Raw genomic sequence first — 27,088 nt, forward strand, 5'->3', positions numbered from 1 at the left:
GGCTACCATTGCAACATAATGCAGGTGATTACAGGCTACCCCCTCCCTTTGACACAGTTTGGTACTGGTAGTGAACCACAGTTTGATAAGACATATTAATTAATCTGTTCTTGTATGGCGGGTAATAGTCACAATCTGGTCAAACAAAAGTTTATTCATAGTATAACAAACACCGAATTAAAAAAATCTAACAATAGTTCTGATGTATTGAACTTACCTGTTTAAGCATTTTGAGGTTGAAAAAACATCAATTTGGTGATCTTAGTAGAATTACTGTTGTATCACTCCAATACACTTCTATAAGTCAACACATTTGGTGTTTCCAGGAAGGGGGATATCTGAAGGGAATTGGAGGTGTTTTTTTAATTTTTTTTTATTTAAATGTATAGGCTATCCTCCGTGCTTTCCTCAGGACTGAAAAAGTAAAACACACTCTGGTCCCAATATTGACTTCTGGTTGGTGACCAAGCAGGTAGTATCTACATTAAAAGAAAAGGGAATAAAATGGTGTTGGATTTGGAATGTGGTATACCTGTCTGTGTAGTCTAGATACATAGGTGTGGTGCCTAGTAACTGGATATCTGGGATTCATTCATTAGCTACCTGGTGGTAGCTTTGTCTTTTTGGGTGGTTTTTCTTGGTAAGACTGTCGTGAATACAGTGCTAATTCTTGTTATAGGCTGGTTGATGCTGCATAGAGGAACAAGAGAGGACAGGAGTTCCTCTTTACTATGTCGCTCACATAAACGCAACTAGTGTATTCATTGAAGAAATATGAATACCTGTTTATTCGTTAGCTGAGTAAATCGGTTGGAATGTCGTCGAATGCATCTCAAAATGGAATAAGAGTGCCTATGCGCAATGTTGTGTGGGGTGTCGCAGTATGTTCATTAAGTTGGTATTCTGGCTTTTCCAACATGCTTGCATTTGGAGATGCATTAGAAGACATTCCATCTGATCTACTCAGCTACCACATAAACCGGTATATCACTCGCCGTGCAGACGCCATTCCACCAGGCGCTGCACAGGTGAGTGAGGCCCTGTCCAAGACCCTCCTGGGCCCCTAATTTTGTTAAGAAAAACAGGCCTGGTGTGCCTCCTGGTTACCGGCGCCCACATGTTTCCTCTTCCGGCTCCCCTTTCCCTTCCGATTCCTCCCTCCCTCCTCCCAGAGCACCCCCGGCCCTTGATTGGCTCACTCTATATTACTAAAGCCATCTCCCCAGGGCAGCCCTCTGCCCCCGCGGCTAAGGGCCCCAAGGCCAAGGGCGGCTCCAGTAGAGGCGGCTCCAGTAGAGGCGGCTCCACAAAGTGTCTGCAGGTGTCTGCAGGTGTCTGCAGCGGAAGCCAAGGAAGCCAGCAGACGCCAACAAAACTGTGAGTGTGTCATGGGTGGGGTGTAGAGCAATCACTCTACTCCAGAAAGCCCCTGCCACTCTACCTTACCTTCCATAGCGTAGACTGCCATAGACTTTATAATATATACTTATGAAGACTTGTGGCCGCTGTAAATGGAATGTAAATGTTGCCATGAGATGAATATGCTAGTGCCACACATGTATGGAACTGAACCCTAGCCTGCGCTGCATCTAGATAGAAACGTGACTGTTAGCATGTGCCACACTCGTATGGAATTCTGAACTTTGGCTTCCGTCGCTTCTGGATGGAAGTGTGAGTGTCGGCATGTGCCGCACCTAGATGGAATCCCATAATTGCAATATTAGCATATGCCACACTTAGATGGAATTCGCAAGCCTAGTCTGCGCCAGAGCTAGACAGAAATGTGTTAGTTAGCATGTGCCACACTTAGAATTATGAACCTAGCTAGCGTCAAATCTAGATAGAAATGTGACTGTTAGCATGTACCGCACCTAGATGGAATCCCACAATTGCAAGGACAGCAATGCCAACTAACCAACCAACTAACAATTCCATCCCTCTGCATACACCTCTCAAACTATAACCAAACACAACCACAAACCTAAAACGCAGCAATCCGCACAAACTTCACAACAATGCAACAACAAAACAAACCACACATAGATTTGCACAACAGCACACGACGACTACGGACCACAAAACACCCCAAGCCCAGCCAACGGACCCACCAGGCTGAGGCTGTCAACAGCACATCACTGCTCTCTTGCACTTTTCCAGCTTATTCCCACTAACCCACCCCCACTCCCCCCTTTTTCAGAGCTGCCAGAGCGCCAGGGGACCACTTCGGTGGTGATAGTGCGCGGTACAAATGTCCTTTAACATTAACGTACATGAAGCCCAACCCCTGCAAGACCGAATTCCTACTCCTCACCAACACTCAGACATACAGACCTGGCTATCAACCATGAACCCTAAGGGCTTCACACCCAAGCTCACCTCCTGGGCCATTTCCCTCGGTTCCACACCTCTCCTTCAAGACACACATAGCTAAAAACTCAGACAGCTTGGTATCGGCTCTCCCATCTGCAGAAAATCCAGTCCTTCCTCCCTCGGAAAAGCTTTAGATTCACCTTTCAAGCACTGGTCCTATCTCACCTGAAAGGGGCAACACAATGCCCTCCTCAAACGCCTCCTCATCCTCCCTTCTGGCCCTGAGAAGTGGCCTACACGCAGCCAGCCCCATGTCTCATCTCAAGGGTCTACGCAGATACAACCACATCTCGGCCCTCCTCGACCTTCACTGGTTCCCACTGCACGCACAATCACCTTCAAGGCTTGCTGCATCATTTATAATGCAGTCTCCCTCAAGTCGCCCAGCTACCCGCAGAGAAACTATGCATCTCCGGTGGACAATGCACCACCAGAAGCCAGGACACATGCAGACTTGAAATCCACCAGTGCAAAATGGAAAGGGCCAGAAAACGAGCCTTCTCTGCTTATACCCAAGAATATGGAACTTCTTACTTGTCAGAATCGCTCTTCATCCCCCTCCCTCACACTCCTACAATTCAGAAAATAACTCAAGGCCCACCTCTTCAAGGAGTCTCTCTTCCTCAACACCTAGGCCATCACGTCGTCCACCCCCGCACCACCACCTGACTCTCTAGATGTCGTCTGCCCCTCTTCCCCCTGTAGAGTTGTACCCCTCCTCTGTGCCCATCTGTAGCCTACCCCCGCTGTAAATCTGTACTGTTGTATATCTCTGTAATGCATATGTAATGTTTCTGATGCTTGTGAATCCGCTTAGAATCGCATGCTGCGCAAATAGTCCGACATCTAGTGGTAATTGCTGAGTATTGCATCTTTCTTCTGAAGATCGAAAGGGGACGTCGACATGGGCATGACTAACACTATCCCTAACGTGACGTGTAGTGTACCCAAAATCTTACACGTCATGGTCCCTCAGATTGTTTTTTTTTTTTTCCACCAACCTAGTTGGTCACCTATGCAGAGCTTACAAGAGCTTTATATTAACTTTGTCCCCACGACCTACGGTCGTCTAGTCTCACGACCAATGTTCTCGACTGCCCCATAGGTTTCTGCCATCAACGATAACTGCTTGGCGACTGTCCAACTGCTCGACTGTTGACCGCCTGGCCTCAGCCCTCCGGTGAGGCCCTAGGTTTATTAATCTCTAAGAATGTATTTCCTTTACCACTCTCTCTTCTTGGTCTGAATGCCGCCACCCTATGCTATGGAGAGGGCGCCCTTTAAACTTTGCCTGTCGTGTAACGGCAGGTTTCCTTGGAAGGACACCCATCGCCGATGCAATCGGTGTCTTCCTCGAGACCAAGATGTGCTCTCGTGCAAGGCCGGTAAGCTCTTTAGTCCATCCATCTTTCAACATTTTCTGTCAGGGCCGGCCTAAGGTATCCAAGCCGAAAGCCTTTCCCCCACTGGCGCTGTCGCTTTGGACGACGAGGAATCTTGTCGACAGCTCTGAATTGGAAGCCATCGACCTTTCAGCAGAGCCGGTAGGCTCCAAAATGCCTGGCTCTGACCGACAGGCCACCGGCTCTTTTATGGCAAGATCACACCCTGGCGACAAGGGCACCCACGCACCACAGATGCAAAAGCACACAACCCCTAAAGCCGCTTCGGAATCGTTGAAGCGGTCAACGCCAACACGGCCACCAAATATTTCGACAGCACCTTCCAAACCTCGCAGTTTGGCGCCCTCCCTGCAACTGCTTTCGCTGCACGTGACTGGGCGTTCATCCTAAAAAAAAAAAAAGTCAACACACCGTCCAAGGGTGCATAAGCACCTAAGGCCTCGGAGTCACTGACTGTGCCGTGAGGCGCGTCGAAACCTTCGATACAACCGCTGAAAATGTGTGAAAGCCTTGCAGCTATCAATTCGCCAGCCAGAGCACATAGGCACTCCCTCTCGTTGATAAGAGTATTCTGAAGACCCCCCTGCTTCTCTCCCCCCCACAGACAGACTTACTCACAGGGGCAATGGGGTGGGTGGGGGATGCAGAGTCATGGGGTGTGGGGTGGGGTGGCGGGGGGACTGATACCTCTGGGTTTGGAGCGCTTTATAAATAAACAAACTCTGGACTCTGCTGAAAACGCTGGATGCACCCTATCCCAGGGGCGCTTACTTAAGACATGCCAGGTTAAAGAACCCCAGCTTTAAACCCGAAACTCTGGTCTCGCTGATCAACAAGCCAGTGGAGGACTCTAACCTTTTTGGGAAGGCAATAGAGACGCCCTGGAGACGGCTAAGAAAGAACACGAAACACTAAAGTCGCTTAGCCAGATCATGGCAAAACCCTTCCAGCAACATGGAGGCTTTAACTAACGCTGGTCCTTTCATGGCCAATCTTTTCCCCCATCTCCAAAAGGACAATATGGCTCAGGGAATACCCCCTGATCCTCTGGCCAAAGCTCATCTGGTAGCCACCAGTACCAGCAAAGAGGCCCTCATAGGAACAAGGTTAGAGGCAGGAACTCTACTCCTAGAGGCTCCCCGACTTCCACCTCAAAATGCCTCACCGCTTCGGGTCCCCTCCTGCGCTTCCCGGGTCGGGAGTTGCTTGTCATTAATCGACGCCTGGGAGGGGATCACATCAGACCAGTGAGTGCTAAAGACCGTTGCTCCCAGCTACTGCATTGAGTTTCTCAGGCCACCTGAGTACCACCCACCGAGAAGCAGACGCCTGTCGCCAGAACACTTGCTCATCCTGCTGGAAGAGGTACAGGTCCTGCTGGAAAAGGGCGCCATAGAAGTCGTCCCCATTCTCCAGGTAAACAAGGGTATTTATTCAGTGTTTTTTCTTGTACCTAAAAAGGATCTCGCCATACGCCCTGTTTAGACGTGTGCCCGGCGAACAAGTATGTTAAACCTCAAATTCAGTATGACAACACTGCAGGAGTTAATTCCCACTGCTGCAGCAGGGGGGGGGGGGGTTACATGGCCACATTGGTCATGAAAGATGCATACTTTCATATTGCAATGTTGCCAATGCACAAAGTACTTAACGTTCATGATGGACGACACCCACTATCGGTTCAAGGTTCTCCCCTTCGGCATTGTCTCAGCACCACAGGAATTCACGAAGGTACTGGCGGTGGTAGCTGCTCACCTGCACAGGCAGTTCATCCCAGTCTATCCTTACCTCGACGACTGGCTCATAACGGGATTCGTATGGAACATGGAAAAATTCCCAGAAGACGGTACATCTCCTCTTCAACCTAGGTTTCTCTATGGACAAGAACAAATCCAGTCTAAACCCCAATCAAACAGTTTGAGGGCTCTAATTCAGAGCAAAGACTGTCTTTTCTTTCCCTCCTACAAGAGGGTTCAAAACGTGCTGTTCCAGATCCCTCATTATGTAGCCAGTCACCAGGTGACCATTCGCAAAGCCATGCGACTGTTGGGGTGATGGCTTCCTGCATCTACCTACTTCCTCACGCTCATCTGCGCATGTGCCCCATGCAAGAGTTGCTCTTGAGCCAATGGTCTCCGACCAGCGGCCAGTGGGGCGATCTAGTGGTTGTCTTCCCCTCCCCCCACCGGTAGAGCACAAGTGGCGGCGGCTACAGGAGGACATTGTACTAAACTTCTTCGCAGAATGGGGCTTCCCAGAGATCGACTTATTCTCCACTCTGCTCAGATTACACCTCCAGGTACCCCCAGAACCGCTCCAAGGGGAACGGTCTCTGGATAACATGGTCTGGGAAATGTATCTATGCTTCCCCCTCCCCCACCGCCTCCCTCCGATTCCCCTGCTCAACAGAATATTGCACAAGATGTACCAAGAACCAGTCGGGATGATTCTGGTGGCACCTATGCCTTGGTTCTCTCAATCTCATGGCAATGTCCCCTCCCAGGAAGCTGCCGTGCATGTAAAAAATGTGGTCTCAAGACTGGAGGGAGACACTAACTACATCTTTGCCCGAAAACTCTCAACTTGGCAGTCTGGCACCTGAGGTCAGATTTTGGGCGCCTCCAGCTCCCTCAAAGATGTATGCACTGTCCCAACCTCATGCCCCCGTTGACTCTCTGCTTCGCCATGCCCCTGTGACGGTGTCCCCCCGCCCACCCCCATGACTGTGTCTGCTTCCCCATGCCCCTGTGACTGTCCCCCCCACCCCTATGCCCCCATGACTGTCCCCCTCCTACCTCCATGACTGTCTCTGCTTCCCCCATGCCCCTGTGACTCTGTGCCCCTTCCCACCCCATGCCCAGTGACCGCCTGTCCCCTTCCCACCCCGTGACTGTCCCCTTCCACCCCATGCCCGTGACACACTGCTTCCCCCATGCGCCTGACTCTCTGCTTCCCCCTTGCCCCTGTGACTGTCCCCCTTCCAACCCATGACTCTGCATCCCCCACCCACCCCATTGCCCCTGTAAGTCCGTGCCCCACCCACTCCCATGCCACCCTTAAGTATGTCTGTGTGCCCCACCCATGCCCCCCCCGTGAGCACGTTGTACCCCCATCCCCCCTTGATTGTTTTGGTTGCCCCCTCTTCCCCTTCCTTCCCCTTTCCTGCAAACTCAGGCTGTACCCCAATTGTCATCTGGCATAGTAAGTCGTAGCCGCCTGTCTTTCGCAGCCAAATACCCCCCCCCCCCTTTTCATAGTCCAGCACTACCCCAATTGCCGCCAGGCATATGTTAGAAACGATTTCATAATTGTACGTAATTTTCCCTCCATGTGTTAACCCCCAAACGCGTTGCTGCTGTTTAGACACCATTGACTGTCTTTGCCAGAGAAGCACAGCCTTCAGCTGCACGCCTCTGGACTTTCGCTCACTTTGAATGGGGAAACTGACATGCCCTTAAGACAGTCAGTACTGGGAGACTGTTTCCCTTAGTCCTTTCCTCATGTTGCAGCTTTTGTGCAACATGTAACAAGTGTGCAATGTATCTTACCATACAGCACACTTGGGTCTATAGTCATTTCCAAAGGCCCTAGATACTCTCGCTGGACTTTTTATGAGCTGTGCAGATGTGTCATGGACAGGACTGGTGGCAGCTATCTTTTCGCATTATTTTTAACCCTTTCCTGCCATGTTAACCGTGTTAACCACGTTTGGCACAAATAGGTGGCCTGGCTCCAAAATGGCCATGCCACAAGGTTATTTGTCCTGTCCTTTGGCCATCTTGCCCCTTCACCTTCCTCAGGTCGAGTCGACCCAGGTCAGTCCTTATTTGGTCATGCACGTTCCCGCGAATCCAGTGCTTTTGCAGGCTTCTTCATGCCTTGTGTGTGTGCCTCCAGGATGTGGGCTGGAATGTCTGATTCCCTTACACATCCTGGGTGCCAGAGTCTGGAGTGCCATAAATGCCTGTGACCACCGTGGTCCATGATTGGTCCACGTATGGAGTGTGTTAGTGAGCAGATCTCCCATTGGGTCCTCTCCGTTTTGGAGCAAAGGGAACTTTGGTTAAGAGGAGGCTGAAAACACCACTACCATGTCGATCTCCTGAGTTGTCACAGAAGAAAGGATAGGATCCAAGTATCCTGCAACTACGAAGCTGAGTCGATCAACCGCTGGTAACCCGCTGGAAGGTTTGGCACCTTAAGCCCACGGTCGTCCCATGGGACCCCTCTGCACCTTGTCGTCCGAGAAGGTCTGCGAAGACGCTTCGACCGATTGGAATAGTGGGACCAACTATTCTCGGCACCGCCATCAAACCCTGCAAGTAAGCTTTCTCGGAAGTGTCCCTGGGCCAACCAGTGGACTGACCAGCTTACCCAGTTGCTTTGCTCTGTCACCGCCGCCGTTTCGAGGAGGCCCTCGAAACTTGGTATACTGCTAGCTCTCTGTCCCCGGCACCTTCGCACCGAATTTCGTATACTTGCCGTTCTCAGGTCTGAAGTGAGACGAGTGTGCCAGGACTGGAGTAAACGCAGTTACCGTTTTGCCCTGCCGTGGCAATGACCTTTGCAAGTTCGCTGCATTTGTGACCCTCCTTCCCCTGAAGCCTGCTGCAGTGAAACTGGGCCGATTCCTCCACCCAGAGGGGAGAAATCGCCACTGTCCCGTTGGGAATGATCGCTGTATTTTAGGAACTGAAAGGTGCCGAGACGTCCTTTTTGCCGCATTCGAACCTGCAAGCGAAGTGGACTAACGTGCTGAAGTTTGGGTCCGCTTGTGTCGGGGACCGGTGAGTACTCAATACCCCCAGCCGGTGGCCCCTAGCGCAAGTGCCCATTTTTACGCATGAGTGGCCCCGGAGGGCCCCTCTCATTTCTACTGCTATTGTGAAATAGCGACTCCATACCGAACTCTCAAACTGCCTCTGCCTTCAAGTGGAGGTCCTTCTTGAATAGTGGGAACCTATTCTGCATCGCCTCACCTGCCTACCTGAGCTGCTAGATACCCCTGAAGAGGCCCTGTTCTGCCCATTGGAACAACTGTGTGCATTTGCATTGCATGTACTAATGAACACAAGGCTCCTCTCTTCTTAGTGCTTGGACTGCCTCTTAGTTAGGTGTACTGTCAATGTCAAACTGGGCCTAAAGACTCTGCACTGTCCGTTTCCTTCCCATCTAGGTTTTCGACATATTTTTTGCATTTAACCCTTTAGACACCAATGGTCTCGTGTGTATATATATATATTGTATTGAGTGTGATGTATTGGTTTAATTAGTGTTACTGTCATTCTTTTGCTATGGTCTGTTACAAAACCCTTGTAATAAATGTGTCTATATTTTTAATATAACACCTTTCTGGAGTAATTTGTAAGTGTCCTTGCTCTATGTGCTCATCGAGGTCCTTCAGTCACCCTCACCCCTCCTGAGACTTAGGGCCTCATTACACGGATGGCGGTGGACCAAGATGCTATTAGCACCTTGGTCCATGCCGGTAAAATACCGGCACTGCCTTGGTGGAAAGGGGAATTACCGCCCTATTCCAAGGTTGGTGGGGTGGTAATTCCCCCTTCCGCCATTGCCCTTCCCATTTTTGCCCCATAGGGCTCTATGGGAATTGGGAAGGCGCTAATTATGGTACCGCAAATTGCAGTACCGTAAATTGCGGTACCGTAATTGGCTCCCTGGTCCCTTTGCGGGTTGGCTTTTAACGCCTGCAAAAAGCAGGCGTTCAATTCCCCAACCCGCAAAGGGACCTCGTAGTAAGGCGGTAAGGGTTTACCGGTACCGGTAAAATACCGGTACCGGTAAACCCTTACCGCCTACCGTGTAATGAGGCCCTTAGTCTTGACCGCCTGCCATAGCTACCCTGATTGGTCTGGCTTGTCCAGAGGTTACCCTGTTCCAAGAAACTAGGTTGGCCTTCTGAACCTGTGCCCCTCCAGGTCAGAGTTCAGAAATCCTTCTTAACAGCATTGAAAGTCATAGCCGTCTGACTTTCACAGCCACCTACCCTCTCCCCCCCTCTCCTTCTCCTCTCCCCTTGTCTTTGCAGCCACTTCCCCTCCCCTCTGCCATTTCTGTTTTGCCCATTAGCACTTGCTCCTATAATTTGTCCCATGATTTCTGATAGCAGCTTGTTTGTCCCTCCTTGTCTTATCCTCCCACTCCCCTCCTTTGATTATTCTTTATCGTTGTTTCACCTATTAAGATAGTCGCTTGATTGTCCCTCTCCTCCTTCCTCTCGCCACCCCCCTCCTCCTGTTAGTCATGCACTACAACAATTGTCGTCGGGCATAGTAGTTACTGCTGGTTGGTCTCCTTTCCCTCCCTCCCCCCCCCCCTTTTCTCCATAATTGTTCCTTGCACTATCTGAAATGTCGCCAGGCTTAGTATGATAGTTATTTTTCACATTCTAGTTGTTTCAAGGACTTGTAAGAATGTAACTGTGTTCATCCCAGGTTCCCTCTCTCCTTGAAGCGCTTTGAAACACATTGTGTATAAGCGCTATACAAATCAGTTCAATTCAATGGACGTACTCTGAGAAGCACCACCAGGCATTGCTACTCTAACGGCAAGGGCATCAATCCTATTGAATGCTCACCTAAAGATCTCCTTTACCTAACTCATCTGTTAGACTCAGGACTGGTTTTCAATTCTGTTAAAGTCCACTTAGCCGTGCTTTCGGCATACACCAAGTCCAAGAGCAAGGTTTCATGGTGGAAAATTCCTGTAATTAAAGCCTTTATGGAAGGGGTAAAGAGACCTCCCCCAATTTCCAACACAGCTCCCGGGTGAGACCTGAATGTTCTTACCGACTAAAGGGGCCTCCCTTTGAACCAATGCACAAGGCTAGCCTTAAAGCACTCCCATACAAGACCGCCTTTCTGGTGGGGAATCACGTTGATAAGGAAAGTTGGTGAACTGCAGGCCCTTTCAGTTCAAGATTCCTTTGTCACGATTCATATAGACAAGGTGTTTTTGTGCGCACACCCTTGCTTTGCGCCTAATTTCATCTCGCAGTTCCATGTAAACCAGTCCATATAACTACCCACCTTTTTCCAGAACCCCACTAACAAAACAACCCAGTTTTTCGTTTCAGTGGCAGTTGGTAGAGATGGGGACCCTGTCTCTAAATCAGCAATATGAAGGTGGATTGTGAACTGCATCACACTGCTACTCTTGGCAAGAGTGACCTGCCCTTCACGCCTAGAGCACTCTGTACCTGGGGCACAGTGGCTACCATAGCATTCATTGCAAATGTTCCTCTTCCATTTGCAAAGAAGCAACCTATAGTTCTGTGCACACCTTTACACAACACTACTGCCTAGATAGACGCTCCAGATTTGATTCACAGGTGGCTCAAGCATCAGAAGACCTGCATTACTCACCTTAATAGCATGTCTGATGATTGAGTTTGCTTAGATTCACAGGTGCCTACCCTTCCTCCCCTCATGTAGAAGGCGCATAGACATCTTGCGCCTTCTCTCTTCTGTACTCGCTCACGCAGACTAGAAAACTCCCTCATGGCAGAAAAAACAACCAGAGGGACCTCTGTGCGTGAGGGATTTTGGGTACACGTCACGTTGGGGATAGTTATTCACTCCCATGTTTACGTGCCCTTTCGACGATATATGCACAGCATGGGAATCTAAGCAGATACAATCATCAGAAACACTATTACGGTGAGTAATGCATGCCATACCTTTTGTAAAGCGCTCTGTTGCTTCTCCCAGCTAGGTTTGTGCTCACTAAATACCATAATAGCGAGTTGTGCCTGAAACATGACAACACTAGTAGTGTGTGAAATGTTTGTAGGTCCCAACATGATTGTGGGCAACGGGGGGGAGATGAGGGGGCAGGAAATATTCAAAATGCTGGTAAACGACTGTTATGGGCCAGTAACTTCACCTGTCAATGGCGGCATGCCACAAAGGGACACAGCGAATATGGAACCGCTATGCTTCATGCTCATTTTAGGTAAATTACTCTTGCTCTGATTCATATTTATTTTTACGCTAAAGGTTTTTGTGGAACTACTTCAATTTAATCGACTTTTGTATTGACGTCAAGTACTTGTAAGCCAGAAGAATGGAATGGTTGAGCTTGTTGGTTCAGATCCTGTTCTATTTTACTAAGAGAATCCTCCATGAATGGGGAGGATAGCTGAGAGGCAACATGCTCGCCTTGGAAGCAAGACGACACGGAGCAACACAGGTTCAATCCCCGGATGCATGCTTAAGAGAACCTCTGGTATTAAGCGTGTTATAAATAACCTATCATACGATCTCATGTGGTACCTATTCGTATGTAACAACGATTAGATGCTGAGGCCGCTTGCTCCAGGTTCTGACTGTCTGCTGTCTCCCGTTGCCTGGTAGTCAATAGGGTGTTATTTCTCCTGGCATGTTGCGGGTTGAGTTTGTATGCGGGTACTCTACTATCCTGCCAAGCTTTTCAGTTACTGTGGCCTTTGGCACAGGCCCTGCTCGATATATTTGGTTAATTTTCAGCTGGTCTCCTTACTCAGAATTATTACATTTGCTTTAAACCAGTTTGTGAATTGCTCTTCAACATTGTGTTTTTCAGAAATATTCTTATTTTACGACATCAACTGAAAAGCCTATGGGAGCACGGACGCCGCATATGCTTGTTACCAGGATATACAGGAAATCTTGCCAAGGTAAATGGGCTCTGCACTCTTGGGCAGAAGTTAGCGGTTTACTCGTGTGCCTGGAAAGTAATTGTCACAGGAGGAGGGCTATGCTAAAGAACCCAAGCGCGCTAATACACAATGGAAGTGTCTACCTCAGAATCCTAGTGCGGTGTACATGGGGATGGGAGCGGACTGTGTCAAATGTTCTTCCCCTCTTTTATCTGGCTCTGTGGAAACCCCAGGGCTAGATCTGAAACGTGTGGGTATAGTGTATTTGCAGCCAAAGCCATGCCTCGTGGGCATGGAGACTGGGTTCGTGGGATCCTTTGGTGTCTGGAATGAAGTCTGTTTGGAGGTCCACTACGGACATCTGGGTTCTATTTCGTAAGAAGTGATGTTTGCCATCAGTCGCTGGGTACACATTCTCTGTAGTAACCAATCTTGGACCAGCTTCTGTATTTTGAAGATGTCTAGGCTAAGGCTGCCGCTCCTTAGCCGGCATGAATCAGAACATGTTCCTTGCACTGCAGAGAGTCTTCATTTGGTCTCTATGAGCACCATGAGGTTGTGGTTCGTACAAAGTTGGGAAATCGCGCCATGATATGATATGGCGTTATAACGCGCCTATACACAAGTGTTTCAAGGCGCGACGAGGCAAGGGGGGGGGGGGGGCAATGGGAGGACAAACAACGATCCTACTAGGCCAGGTGTCATTCAGATTGCGCCAGGGAAGGGAAGGGAAGGGAAGGGGGGGGAGAAAGGGGGAAGGGAGAGGGGAAGTGCAGTACATGGGAAGTGGAATAAATATGACACATAAATAGCCAGCTAGTGGCAAGTGCAAGGAAGTGCAGACGTGAGTGCTAGAAGGGGGGACTGAAGGGATACAGAAAAAGGTCCCCAAGTGCCTTCCCTCAGATCACCTCTTTCTCCAGCTTTGGATCTTTCATGGATTCACATGCTTAGAATATTCCCCGTCGTCAGACTGGGACCCCTCGGTACACATATATAGCCTTTTCCAATAGGAAAACTTCTGATACTTTTGTGTCCTATCTACGTCCTTTTAGGACCCGCCTACGCATGCTCCGTAGGCCGTCCCAGTATAAGAGGCCCGCCCCCGCGGCTCCCCTTTAGATTTCAACCGTCTCCAAAGTAGTGGGATCTCCTCGCGTTGTCTTACTATTTTGTACAAGGTTGCATTACTGGAATTTGAGTACAGAAAATGTCCTCCGTGCCAGGAAAAGCGCTGTTCCGCCCATGCGCGACGTGCGGCTTCAATAAAGTTTACGAGGGGGACGGACATATGGATTGTATATATTGCCTCCACCCTCATCATTCGGCGGATAACTGCGACATATGCAAAGGGTTTTCTCAAAAAACCCTCAAAGACCGCAGTCGACGACTGGTGGCATGGCTGAATGAGGGAGCGGGGGCATACCCCCCTTCGGAGGTAGGCTCCACACAATCGGCGAAAACATCACGCCGCGCTACCTCGTCGGAACCACTGGTGAAGAAATCTCGACCGACGGAAAAAGAGTCGTCTGGAAGTCACTCAACTAGAGACTCTTCGTCAAAGAAATCATCTTCATCAAAAAAGCATGAAAAGGAAAGGAAATCCTCCTCGGGCGATCATCATAGATCGACCACGAGTCGAGAGTCGAGTAAAAGCAAGCCAAGTGTGGAAAAGGCGGGACCGCCAAAACCACCTGCTAACTCACCGTCGTCGACGGCGGCCCAGTCATCGGCCTCCACCCTGCCACTTACGCAGGTGGCATCCACCGTCCCACCGACAACGACGTCGACGATGGCCTCGTCGACGGGGGTTCTACAGGAGGCCTGGAGGCCTGAAATTTTTGATCCGATCCCCCCCGGATACTTTACTACAAGAACAGGCTGTGTTGCTGTCCTCGGAGGACGAGAATGAGAGAATAGCTGGCCCAGCAGACCTAGGGCTACGAGTGGCTGACAAGTCGTCGACGAGGGGATCCGTTATACCGGTATCTGCCCCTCTTCTCAATCCTCAATCTGTTTTGTCGTTGGAAATTCTGTCCACGCTTCAGTCGTTGGACCAGAGACTACCTCAGGCAAACCTAACACAGTCACCCGTCGACGAGCCGGGCCCGTCCCCTCAACCGACGCACGCCAATCTCAGCGCTGGCACAAGAGGAAGGTGAGCTGCCAGATTCGGAGTCTGACAGGGGAGCCATGTCGGATATCTCATCATCCCCCTCCAGGGATCCAACCTGGGAGTCAGAGGTGGAGTTGGAAACCCCTAGAAGCCCATTGCGTCATTCCATTCTATGATGGAGAAGGCATGCAAAGAATTTGGTTTGTCCCAGGAAGAACAGAAAAAGGACTGTTTTTTGTTCGACCACATGGGTAAGAGAAGGAGGTCTGTGTTCTCAATACCAATACTAGACCATGTATGGAAGGAGGGGTTGCAGACAATGCGTCACCCGTTTTCAGAGCCGGCAGTGAAAGGACGCCTGGAAAAAAGTTTAAGGCTCCAGAGTCTACCCCCAAGAGTTTATCCTCCCAACCAACGCCAGACTCGGTGGTGTCGGCGGCAGCGGCGAGGAAGGCGAAGGCCCAGCACAAGTGCGCGACTCCTCCTGAGAACGAAGCGAGACGCCAAGATGCCTTTGGTAAAAAAGTGCTATCCGTGGGAGCGACCACAGTAAAGGCTGCAAACTCTCTAGCAATTGTTGCCAGATACGATAGGGAGATGTGGCACAGGCTAGCTCCGTTGCTTGATCATCTTCCGGAAGAGCATAGGAAGGCAGCGATGTTACTCGTCCGAGAAGGTGAGGAAGCCTCAAATCACGCAATAAACATCGCGGTGGACTTCGCTGAGTCAGGCTTCAAGCAAGTCAATAATGGGGTCGTATTACGTTGACAGTCATGGCTTAAGTGTACCTACTTCAGGCCAGAAGTACAATACAAAGTTTTAGATATGCCCTTTGAGGGAGACCTTCTTTTCGGTGAGAAGGTGGACGAAGCCCTAAAGGGAATGAAAGAGGACTCAGACACGGCACGTTCATTGGGTGCCCTCCAGAGTGGCAGAAACTACAAGTCTTTTCGTCCCTTTTAGAGGGGCTTCAGGTAATTCAAGATTCTCTGCATCTGGAGACAGATCCTTTGGCAGATCAGCTCACCCCTCCCAGGGATACAGACGTGCCTCCCAAACGGCAAACCGTCGCCGGAACTTCCAGGAAAAGACCATCATATCCGTCGTCGTCGAGAGACCAGCAAAATAAAGATCAGCAGTGACATACAACACACCGTTCTGGGGGGAAGAGTTTCAACATATGTCGACGAATGGGAACGAATAACGACGGATCAATGGGTGCTGGATACTATAAGAAACGGACACGCTCTACAATTCAAACACAGCCCTCCGCAAATTCCACCTGCGTTCACCGCTCATTCCCATCTGAAGATACTGCAACAAGAGGTAACTCATGTTAGCAAAGGGCGTAATAGAATTAGTTCCAACATCACAGAGAGGTCAAGGAGTCTACTCAAGATATTTCGTCGTAAAAAAGCCGAACGGCAAATGGTGTCCCATTTTAGACTTACGCGATCTCAACAAGTCTTTAAAGAGCCAAAAATTCAAGATGCGCACTCTGCAGGAAGTGATCCGCGCCGTTCAAGAGGGGGATTTTCTAGCGTCCCTGGATTTACAGGACGCGCATTTCCATATTCCAATGCGTCGGAAACGCAGGAAATTCCTAAGATTTGTAATAGGGCGGACTCACTACCATTTCACGGTTCTTCCTTTTGGGCTCAAGACCTCCCCCAGAACTCACGAAATGCCTGGCTCCAGTAGCGGCCTGGCTAAAGAAGCAAGGCCACCATGTATACCCATACCTCGATGACTGGCTGGTAAGGGGATCCTCCCCAGCGTCGACCAACACAAGTTTACAAGCCACCATGCAGCTTCTACAACAGCTGGGATTCGCCATAAACTTCGAAAAATCCTCTCTGCAGCCATCGAGATCGCTGGTATTCCTGGGGGCACAGTTCGAGACCCAGTTAGGGCTAGTGAAACCTTCTCTCGACAGAACCTCAAGACTCGATCAACAAGCATGCCGACTACGGCGAAACACCAAGATCTCAGTGAGAAAATACGTTTCGGTCCTAGGGGCCATGGCATCCTGCATCCATCTGGTGGAAAACTGTCGCCTATTCATGAGGCCAGTCCAGGAATTCCTCGCGGACCGATGGACGCAGGCTCAAGGATCGTGGTCAGACAAGATAACCATCGACGACGGCAAGCTGCTTCGGACCCTTCAGTGGTGGCAGAGTTTCCACAATCTGAACAACGGCGTACCCCTACAGGAGCCGGAGTTTCAGCGAACCATAGTCACGGATGCGTCCCTAACCGGATGGGGAGCTCACATGGGTGCTCTCCAAACGCAAGGTCGCTGGTCTCCAACGGAGTCACTCCTACACATAAACGTGTTAGAGCTCAGAGCAGTACGATGGGCCTTGAAGGCATTCCTACCACACATCAAGGGCTCGCAAGTATGAATACTGACCGACAATACAACGGCCATGTTTTATCTGAGGAAACAAGGAGGGACGCGATCAAGAACTCTTTCCATAGAAGCCCAGAAAACATGGCATTGGGCATTAAAGCACGAAATTTCCATCGTGGCTCATCACCTTCCAGGAGTGAGGAACTCCCAAGCAGACTCCCTCAGCAGAAGCATGGCCCAGATACACGAGTGGGAAATGGACACAGTTCACCTGATGAAAGTGTTCGAGAAATGGGGTCACCCCCCTCTGGACGCCTTCGCGACCAAAGACAAGAAATGCGAGCAATTCGCAAGCAGATGGCCTCAAGAGGGCTCCAGGGGGGAGGCATTCTCCTTCCCATGGACGGACATGTTCCTCTATGCTTTTCCCCCTTCCCCCTCATACGGAGGACAATACAGTGGATACGCAGATACAATTGCCGGGTAATTCTAGTGACACCATACTGGCCAAGGCAACCGTGGTTCTCCGACCTGCTTCACCTGTCGCTGGAACATCCCATAGGGTTTCCCAAAGCCCCGAACCTACTATCCCGGGAAAAAGGCACGGCGTGGCATCACGACCCGGACAGTCTCAACCTTACAGCCTGGCTCCTGACTTTTCGGATTTCGGTGCTTTAGACGTTTCAGAGGATTGTCAAAAAATTCTACAAGCGGCTAGAGCCCCCTCTACAAACAAATCCTACTCCTATAAGTGGCGGAGGTTCTGTGAATGGTGTAGGCGACAACAGGGCCTACAACCGTTGTCGGTGACGCCGGAACAAGTTCTACCTTACCTGCCCCTCTTAGCGGAGAGGGGATTATCCTTCACATCGATAAAGGTGCACCTGGTGGCCATCTCGAGGTTCACAAGGAAAAGGCAGTCTCCTCTATTTAGCGACAGACTTGTAAAACACTTCATGAGGGGTTTATTTCGAGCTTTTCCCCCGGAAAAACGTTTCCCCCCGACTTGGAGTCTCAACAGTGTTGGCAGGCTTAATGAAACCGCCTTTTGAGCCTATGGCCACGTCCAACATAAAATTCATTTCGTGGAAGTTGGCATTCTTGATTGCTATCACATCAGCTAGAAGAATCTCGGAACTGCAAGCGCTGGTCGTAGACCCGCCATACCTAAGATTCTTTAAGGACAAAGTAGTCCTGGCAACTAATCCTATGTTCGTCCCAAAAGTTCCAACAGTGTATCACAAACACTCGTCCATTATTCTCCCTACTTTCTTCGCCACACCATCATCGGCAGCAGAAAAAGCTCTTCATACCCTGGACGTTAAGAGGGCTCTGAAATTTTACCTACATCGTACACAGGAATTCAGGTCTAATATACAACTGTTCGTCGCGTATGGTCCGTCGACGAGAGGAAAAGCAATCTCTAAACAAGGATTGGCTCGATGGGTCTCATCGACGATTGCGTTTTGTCACTCTACGGCCGGAAGGCCACTGCAAGGACATCCTAGAGCCCATTCTACAAGATCGATCTCCTCCTCAACAGCTTTATGGGCAGGAATTCCGTTGACGGACATATGCCAAGCTGCGGCATGGTCAGTGCCCCACACGTTTACCCGCCACTACTGCCTTGCCAGGCAGCATGCGGACGAGGTGCAGATGGGAAGAGCTGTCCTGCGCCATCTGTTTCAGTAAGGTAAGCTCCACGCTGTGGAGAATCGGTTGTCTACCTTTTAATGACAGTTTATTTTATGTGGGTAAGGTTATTTGGGGTAACTTATTCCTACTGTACATATGCATTGTGTAGTATGTTGAGGGTATATTACATTACATTCTCACCGCCGTCTCAAGTGTTACTGCTATACAATCTATTCTAAGCATGTGAATCCATGAAAGATCCAATGCTGGAGAAGGGAATAGTTTCTTACCTGTAACTCCATTTCTCCAGCATTGGTATTTTTCATGGATTCACATGCGCCCGCCAACCTCCCCGGAATGTAATGTATTTGATTGATAAGTCTAACCCTTCCTACTTTGGAGGGGCCGAAATCTGAAGGGGAGCCGCGGGGGTGGGCCTCTTATACTGGGACGGCCTACGGAGCATGCGTAGGCGGGTCCTAAAAGGACGTAGATAGGACACAAAAGTGTCGGAAGTTTTCCTATTGGAAAAGGCTATATATGTGTACCGAGGGGTCCCAGTCTGACGACGGGGAATATTCTAAGCATGTGAATCCATGAAAGATACCAATGCTGGAGAAATGGAGTTACAGGTAAGAAACTATTCCCATCTACAGCAAGGATTCACCTCTGCTGGAGCACTAAGTAACCACTAACAGTTTTGCCTAACCCCCCCCCCCTCCCCCCCGCTCATCGCCATTCATCTTCTGTTGGGAGCTGAAGCCACCTATCCACAAGTGACTCATTTAGGGTTGAAGAAAGCTTTTTGGAAATCCTGGTGGCCTCAGCCACCTGCCTGCACTTAAACATGTCCAATGTTGGTTGTCGTTAATCTATGTATGTCCCACCGATGTATTGCCCCCAATGACTGTTCATTTACTCCCCTCTAGAACCTGATCAGAATGTCCCTCAAACTCTCCCCATTGTAGGCAGCTCACTGCTTCCCGTCACACCTGATTTCTTATGTATTGTATGCTGTTTTGAGATCAAAAGAGCAGTGTTCTACATATACATACACATGTTAAAAGCAATCCCTTCCCTGGTGGACATGGTTATAAGCATCTCAAAATGGCTTTTTCCTGCAGTTCCACGCCAGGCTTCAGATCCTGCATTGATTTACATGCCTCTGCCCCTGGGTTCCCTATAAAAGGTCATGTTACGCTCCTCTATCCTGACCGTGTCCCCATTGGGTGTAGGACATGCGCCGTGTGGTAGCTGTGAACCCCCTTCTCAACTGATTGGAAAATGGTCAATGCCAAGTTCCTGGATTCATATTTGTTTATCCACAAATCTTTAAATATCCGGAAGACATGCTCTTTATTTTGTCCACTTCTTGTACTGCTGGCTGTAGTGTTGTTGAAGCGAGGCAGGTGAATGGAGGCAGACCCCAGCTTCTTGTGCAGGTTTGGTGTAAATCCATCCTGGGTTTTTGCACAGCATTCCTGCCTAGAACTGTGGCCGACCCACAGAACATCGGGACTTCCCAAAGACAGAGTTTTATGTAGATTTTGTTTGGCCACTTTTGCAGAATTATATCAAAATGCCTTGTAGTAGAAATGCGATATTTTCAGTGGGAGGGCAGGGGTGGGGGGGAATGGGAACAAGTCCACTGGTTATGGCAGTTGGCTTCTTATGCATGGTAAAGCCCTTGGCCCCGCGTACCCAAGAAAAGTCCCAAGGCTATTTTTAACCTGATGGTCCGCATGTGGATTTAAGCCCCTTTCCACAGGCAGGCATTGCCTTCGCTGGTCCCCTAAGCCGTGCCAAGCCACCCAACGTGTCCAGTGAAACCTTGCCTCCAGCATGGTCTTGGTGCCCTTTGGGCATGCCATGGACTGAGGCGCTGGCCACTTGTTGGGCAGCAACAGGGTTTTAGAACTGGCTTCATGCCCACTACTTGGCTGTTGCCTGCAGGCCTGGCCCAACTTGCTGCTGGTCCCTGCACACACCTTTTTTTTTTTAAACTGTTTTACGGCCATATTGCACCCCTTGCTTTTGACTACCCTTACCCCCAAACCTGCCTACGGTCAGGGAGACAGCGGCCAAGACTCTTGCAACATGTCTTTGCACAGGGTCTGCAGCCCCACTGAATGCCAGCCACAATGGCTGTACTTGTCGAGGAATGTTACTTACCCCCCACCCCCCACCTCCCAAAACACCAGTGGCTGACTCTTAGCCACTCTTTTACCTCCTTTCTGGAATTTGTGGTCCAGAGCGTGGCAGGTGTGTCCTTCAACAGTTTGGGTGAGCCCATCGATTACAACTGGGATACGTTTATCCATTTCAGAAGTTAAATGGGAAAGGCAAGTTTTGGGTCTACCTGCCCCTTGCTGGAACCTTCCAAAACTTAAACGGAAAATTTAACGTGGTCATTACATTTTTTTGGGAAGCTTTTGTGAATATTTTTTGAAATGGCGCTAGGTTGTGCTATTCATATAAGGCGTTGTGGCCCTGGGTTCCTAGTTTTTTTTTAATGCACATTTGTTCCACTTTTTTTTTTAAGTGTTTGTTTCAAATCCCATCTCCCCCATCCTCACGGCCCCCAAACCCCACTCCCCCTCCAAACCAACAGAATGCAGGGCAAGACACCACAGCCGCCATGCCATATTAAACAGTTCAGTAAAAAACGTTCTGATGTGCCTTTTCTACAGTAGGGACTGGATCGAGTGACCCTGTAGTTCTTAGGTTGGACTCAATTTGTGTTTGTACAATCTAACCATTTTGTCTTGTTGCCTTTAGTTTAATATTGTCTCCTCCCTGCCACCCACCTGCAATTACTGTTGACCATCAGGGCATTTCTTGTTGGCTGCCTGGTTCAGTAAGAGACCTGTGAACAGGGGGTGAACGCCTGGTGTAGCCCCTCTTATTCGAATTGGTGTTTTACCGCGGCAGAAATAACCGCGACTGAATGAGAAATTTACATAATGCAAAATTGCTCGTACATTTCCCATTCAGTCATTCAATGTAAAACATCCCCAAATCTAAAGAACCACTAACCGCACACCCCCCTACTTACCTTTCTTTCAGGCTCGCTGGTCCCTGCGACGCCACTTCCCTTTCACTTCCGTGAACCTAAAATACATACCACAAGGTTCAAACTTTTTGTTTTATGTATATTAGGTCTTTTGGCGGGGTAGGTAAATTGGATTGTCATTTTGGCCGAATCATCTTATTCTGAAAGTATTACCACAACCCTCCCTGAGGGCACGGCCATATTTCACTAATAGCAGTAGTTGTCATGTTTCAGTGGGAGAGAAATGTTTCCAACAAAGTGAAAACATGGAAAACCAGATGTACAAACCAGTCTGACACCGGGTAGAAGTCTTCCTACACCAATAAACTCCTCACCACTGCGCCATCAAATGCGTCTTCCTGGAGACTTGTGTAAGCGTTTATGCGAAGGGCATGCCTATAGGTTTCCCTGTGCCAGGGTATTTGGACAATGTGTGTGGGTTGGAGTAGGAGAGAGCCTGTCTTATTAACACTTCTTTTCTTTCTCCCAGGATGTCGAGGTGTATATTTTGCAGCTACACTGAGCAAGGCCTACATGAGACGCCCTTTAGATGTTGTGGGATTTTGCACTGGGCCCGGAGCATATTGCAATGGCGGTCTCGCACCACTAAAGACACGCTGTCCACTACTGAGATGGAGATAGCCCGGCCTTCTGAGGTGTTTAGAGCTCTCTCCAGAGATCCTGCCTCCAAAAGGCTTACACAAGTCTCTGGACAAAGACTGCTTCCTGTGGACAGACGTTTTGCAGAAAGCCCTTCTCCTTGCTGCTGGACAGGCATCGTGAAGGCCCAGGGACCCTGTTGTGGCACATATACTGGGGGCTGGGCACTATCTGACGACGTTGGACTGAATCTCAAGTCACTGAAATACTCCAGACACTGATCAGGGAAGAGCACTAAACACTGCAACTATGGATCATGGACAAGAGACCTCTTGGATGGTGTTTGTTTATTTTTGTTAGACCTTAATCCTAATATTAAAGACACTTTGGTTTGCACTTTGTACACCTATGTGCAGCGCCTTTATCACCCAATGTTGCTGCTTTCTAGCGCACTCTGGCCATTTGTTTGGGTGCCCTTGCTCTTCCCAATCATAGTGCAGTGCAAATGTCTGGCACGGTCTCAGATTGAATCCACAAAGTACCCCAAAGTATCTCGATGTGTCCTACTAGTTTTTGGAAGTTCCTTTTCGATCTGATCTCCAGGGACCTGCACACGTTTTTCAATCCATTTATAATCTAACCCAAGTGTTCTAGAGAAAGGGTTCCAACAACTGTGCGTATGTCCTTGCTGCTCTCCAAGCACTGCTGTTTCCAGAAGAATCTTCAGCTTTGTGGTCCAGAACCCACCTTGGGGCAGGTTTGAAATTCTGGGATATACTGGCCTTTTTGTGTACGCAAAATAATTTGATAGAAACGTCTTTCACTAATTCTAGATGGTGCCCAGAGGAAGTGTCTGATCCCTGCTAGACGAGAGGCAGGGCTTTCTTCACCACCTCTCCTATCGGATGTCTGTTTATTCCTCTAGGATCTTCTGCCATTGCTGATGCCACTGGAACTGCTCCTTGTGTTTAGTACATGGGTAAAAGAGCAAAGGATCCAGGAGATTGAGGCTGGGCACCGGTTGATTTGTTCAAAATGAGTTAAATCTGGAGTGATTAGTATGGGAGCGCACCTTGAAGCCTTGGCACAAGGTTACCATAACTATATGAAGCGAGAACCGGAAGTAAATCTGGTCCCAGGTGCGCTCGCGTGGAGCTCTCCTATGGAGTTGCAATGGGTTAGTAGTCTAGTATCAAATGTTCAAAATATCAGTTCTAGAAAGATGGATAGGCTACAGATATGATGGTATAGCCATCAGAGGCATGAAGTGCGCCCAACAGTAAAGTGCCAAAACATTTCGCACTATGTCCATCTTCAGGGCTTTACTCAAGAAAATTATACAATACCATATACATGTCAACATTCAAGCATGAGTCCCATTGAGCCAGTCCAAGCATTCAGTCAGAAGAAATTATGAATGAAAAAACAAAAAATTGCTAAAAAAAACAAATTGCTCATACCATTTGTTCATAAGAACTACAGGTGTAAGACCAGGAGAAATGGAGGCAAATTCAAACACAAGGTAGTAAAATGTGTGGTTCTAAACCTCGTGTGACAGTAAATCCATCTTTAGTTCCAATTAGTAAGATCATCCCTCCAGCAGAGCCCTCACCTTCATCGCCTCCAGCAGAGCCCTCACCTTCGTCCCCTCCAGCAGGGCCCGCCCCCGCATACCTTCGTCCCCTCCAGCAGGGCCTGCCCCCGCATACCTTCGTCCCCTCCAGCAGGGCCTGCCCCAGCATACCTTCGTCCCCTCCAGCAGGGCCCGCCCCAGCATACCTTCGTCCCCTCCAGCAGGGCCCGCCCCAGCATACCTTCGTCCCCTCCAGCAGGGCCCGCCCCAGCATACCTTCGTCCCCTCCAGCCGGGCCCGCCCCCGCATACCTTCGTCCCCTCCAGCCGGGCCCGCCCCTGCATACCTTCGTCCCCTCCAGCCGGGCCCGCCCCCGCATACCTTCGTCCCCTCCAGCCGGGCCCGCCCCTGCATACCTTCGTCCCCTCCAGCAGGGCCCGCCCCTGCATACCTTCGTCCCCTTCAGCAGGGCCCGCCCCTGCATACCTTCGTCCCCTCCAGCAGGGCCCGCCCCTGCATACCTTCGTCCCCTCCAGCAGGGCCCGCCCCTGCATACCTTCGTCCCCTCCAGCAGGGCCCGCCCCTGCATACCTTCGTCCCCTCCAGCAGGGCCCGCCCCTGCATACCTTCGTCCCCTCCAGCAGGGCCCGCCCCTGCATACCTTCGTCCCCTCCAGCAGGGCCCGCCCCTGCATACCTTCGTCCCCTCCAGCAGGGCCCGCCCCTGCATACCTTCGTCCCCTCCAGCAGGGCCCGCCCCTGCATACCTTCGTCCCCTCCAGCAGGGCCCGCCCCTGCATACCTTCGTCCCCTCCAGCAGGGCCCGCCCCTGCATACCTTCGTCCCCTCCAGCAGGGCCCGCCCCTGCATACCTTCGTCCCCTCCAGCAGGGCCCGCCCCTGCATACCTTCGTCCCCTCCAGCAGGGCCCGCCCCTGCATACCTTCGTCCCCTCCAGCAGGGCCCGCCCCTGCATACCTTCGTCCCCTCCAGCAGGGCCCGCCCCTGCATACCTTCGTCCCCTCCAGCAGGGCCCGCCCCTGCATACCTTCGTCCCCTCCAGCAGGGCCCGCCCCTGCATACCTTCGTCCCCTCCAGCAGGGCCCGCCCCTGCATACCTTCGTCCCCTCCAGCAGGGCCCGCCCCTGCATACCTTCGTCCCCTCCAGCAGGGCCCGCCCCTGCATACCTTCGTCCCCTCCAGCAGGGCCCGCCCCTGCATACCTTCGTCCCCTCCAGCAGGGCCCGCCCCTGCATACCTTCGTCCCCTCCAGCAGGGCCCGCCCCTGCATACCTTCGTCCCCTCCAGCAGGGCCCGCCCCTGCATACCTTCGTCCCCTCCAGCAGGGCCCGCCCCTGCATACCTTCGTCCCCTCCAGCAGGGCCCGCCCCTGCATACCTTCGTCCCCTCCAGCAGGGCCCGCCCCTGCATACCTTCGTCCCCTCCAGCAGGGCCCGCCCCAGCATACCTTCGTCCCCCTCCCGCAGGGCCCGCCCCAGCATACCTTCGTCCCCCTCCCGCAGGGCCTGCCCCAGCATACCTTCGTCCCCCTCCCGCAGGGCCTGCCCCAGCATACCTTCGTCCCCCTCCCGCAGGGCCTGCCCCAGCATACCTTCGTCCCCCTCCCGCAGGGCCTGCCCCTGCCTACCTTTGTCCCCTCCAGCAGAGCCCGCCCCTGCCTACCTTCGTCCCCTCCAGCAGGGCGCGCCCCTTCATACCTTCGTCCCCTCCAGCAGGGCCCACCCCTTCATACCTTCATCCCCTCCAGCAGGGCCCGCCCCTTCATACCTTCAGCAGGTATCTGGTCATTCCATCGAATGACAAACCATCTAACACCAAACCATCAAATTTTATCCATCGAAATACCATTCCATAGAATGGCCATTTCGTTGAATAAAATTCAATGGATCCATCAAAATGTAATGCTAAGATTAAGTGTTAGATTAGTGTTCGGGTTGGGGCTTGGGTTAGATTAAGGGTTACGTTAGGGCTAGGGTTATTTTAAGGGTTACATTAGGGTTGGGGATTAGGGTTAGATTAAGGGTTGTGGGAGGGGGGGGGCCCAAATATACAACAACAAATTAAAACGTTACAAGGAGCTGGCCAGTGCCGAAATTTCGTCACTGGACAGTTCCATGTAACGTTTTAAAGTTAAAGAAAAAAGCATTGAAATGCTATCTTTTACATGTAAAATGCATTTCCATTGAAACCAGTCCATTTATATTTTCGATGGAAAGGCACTTTTACATGTGAAAGGATAGCCTGTCGATGCTTTGGCATTAGATGCTTTGTATTCGATGGTTTGACATGTCAACCCTTTATTTTCCAAGCGATCGCTATAAACCCCTCCAGCAGGGCCCGCCCCTTCATTGCCTCCAGCAGGGCCCGCCCCTTCATTGCCTCCAGCAGGGCCCGCCCCTTCATTGCCTCCAGCACTTCCATCAGGGCCCGCCCTTCATTGCCTCCAGCAGGGCCCGCCCTTCATTGCCTCCAGCAGGGCCCGCCCTTCATTGCCTCCAGCAGGGCCCGCCCTTCATTGCCTCCAGCAGGGCCCGCCCTTCATTGCCTCCAGCAGGGCCCGCCCTTCATTGCCTCCAGCAGGGCCCGCCCTTCATTGCCTCCAGCAGGGCCCGCCCTTCATTGCCTCCAGCAGGGCCCGCCCTTCATTGCCTCCAGCAGGGCCCGCCCTTCATTGCCTCCAGCAGGGCCCGCCCTTCATTGCCTCCAGCAGGGCCCGCCCTTCATTGCCTCCAGCAGGGCCCGCCCTTCATTGCCTCCAGCAGGGCCCGCCCTTCATTGCCTCCAGCAGGGCCCGCCCTTCATTGCCTCCAGCAGGGCCCGCCCTTCATTGCCTCCAGCAGGGCCCGCCCTTCATTGCCTCCAGCAGGGCCCGCCCTTCATCGCCTCCAGCAGGGCCCGCCCCTTCATACCTTTCCTCACCTCCAGCAGGGCCTGCCCCTTCATACCTTCTGTTAGGGAGAAGTCTCAGAAATTTGCTTATTTCCCTTCAATTTAGAGACCCCCAGCAACTTTGCTGGATTTTGAGCACTTGTCTTTTTTTCCCTGGAGTGAGAGCCCCCTCCCCCCCTCGCTCAGGTATTTTGATGTGTGTTTTACTCTTGTGTTCTTTGGTTATACAGTTTTAGATAACCCATAACCATCATCTTTTTATTGTCACACAGCACCTTTAGTGCAGTGGCAGAGGGGTGTCCTTTGGACTCCCCAAGGTTTAAATACCTTCTCTGAGACTGACTACTTTCTCCTAGATAATGTAAAGTTAAATTGACTTTACTAGTCTTTTTAAATTCATAGATCCAGCACACACTAAC

General features: G+C 50.7%; 1 protein-coding gene across 2 annotated transcripts in view; it reads left to right on the forward strand.

Moving 5' to 3' along the window:
* The window catches only part of KATNBL1 (katanin regulatory subunit B1 like 1), a 175,929-nt gene extending 153,338 nt beyond the window's left edge, over positions 1–22,591 (forward strand). For both annotated transcript variants that reach the window (XM_069638401.1, XM_069638402.1), the window contains 2 exons: positions 12,357–12,450; positions 22,079–22,591. In XM_069638401.1, coding sequence (XP_069494502.1) covers positions 12,357–12,450; positions 22,079–22,111 — 127 coding nt within the window. In that variant the 3' untranslated portion in view covers positions 22,112–22,591. The remainder of the gene's footprint in view (positions 1–12,356; positions 12,451–22,078) is intronic.
* Positions 22,592–27,088: the final 4,497 nt, after the last annotated feature.

The sequence above is a fragment of the Ambystoma mexicanum genome, chromosome 14, assembly GCF_040938575.1.
Source record: "Ambystoma mexicanum isolate Mex_15411 chromosome 14, UKY_AmexF1_1, whole genome shotgun sequence".
Taxonomy (NCBI): domain Eukaryota; kingdom Metazoa; phylum Chordata; class Amphibia; order Caudata; family Ambystomatidae; genus Ambystoma; species Ambystoma mexicanum.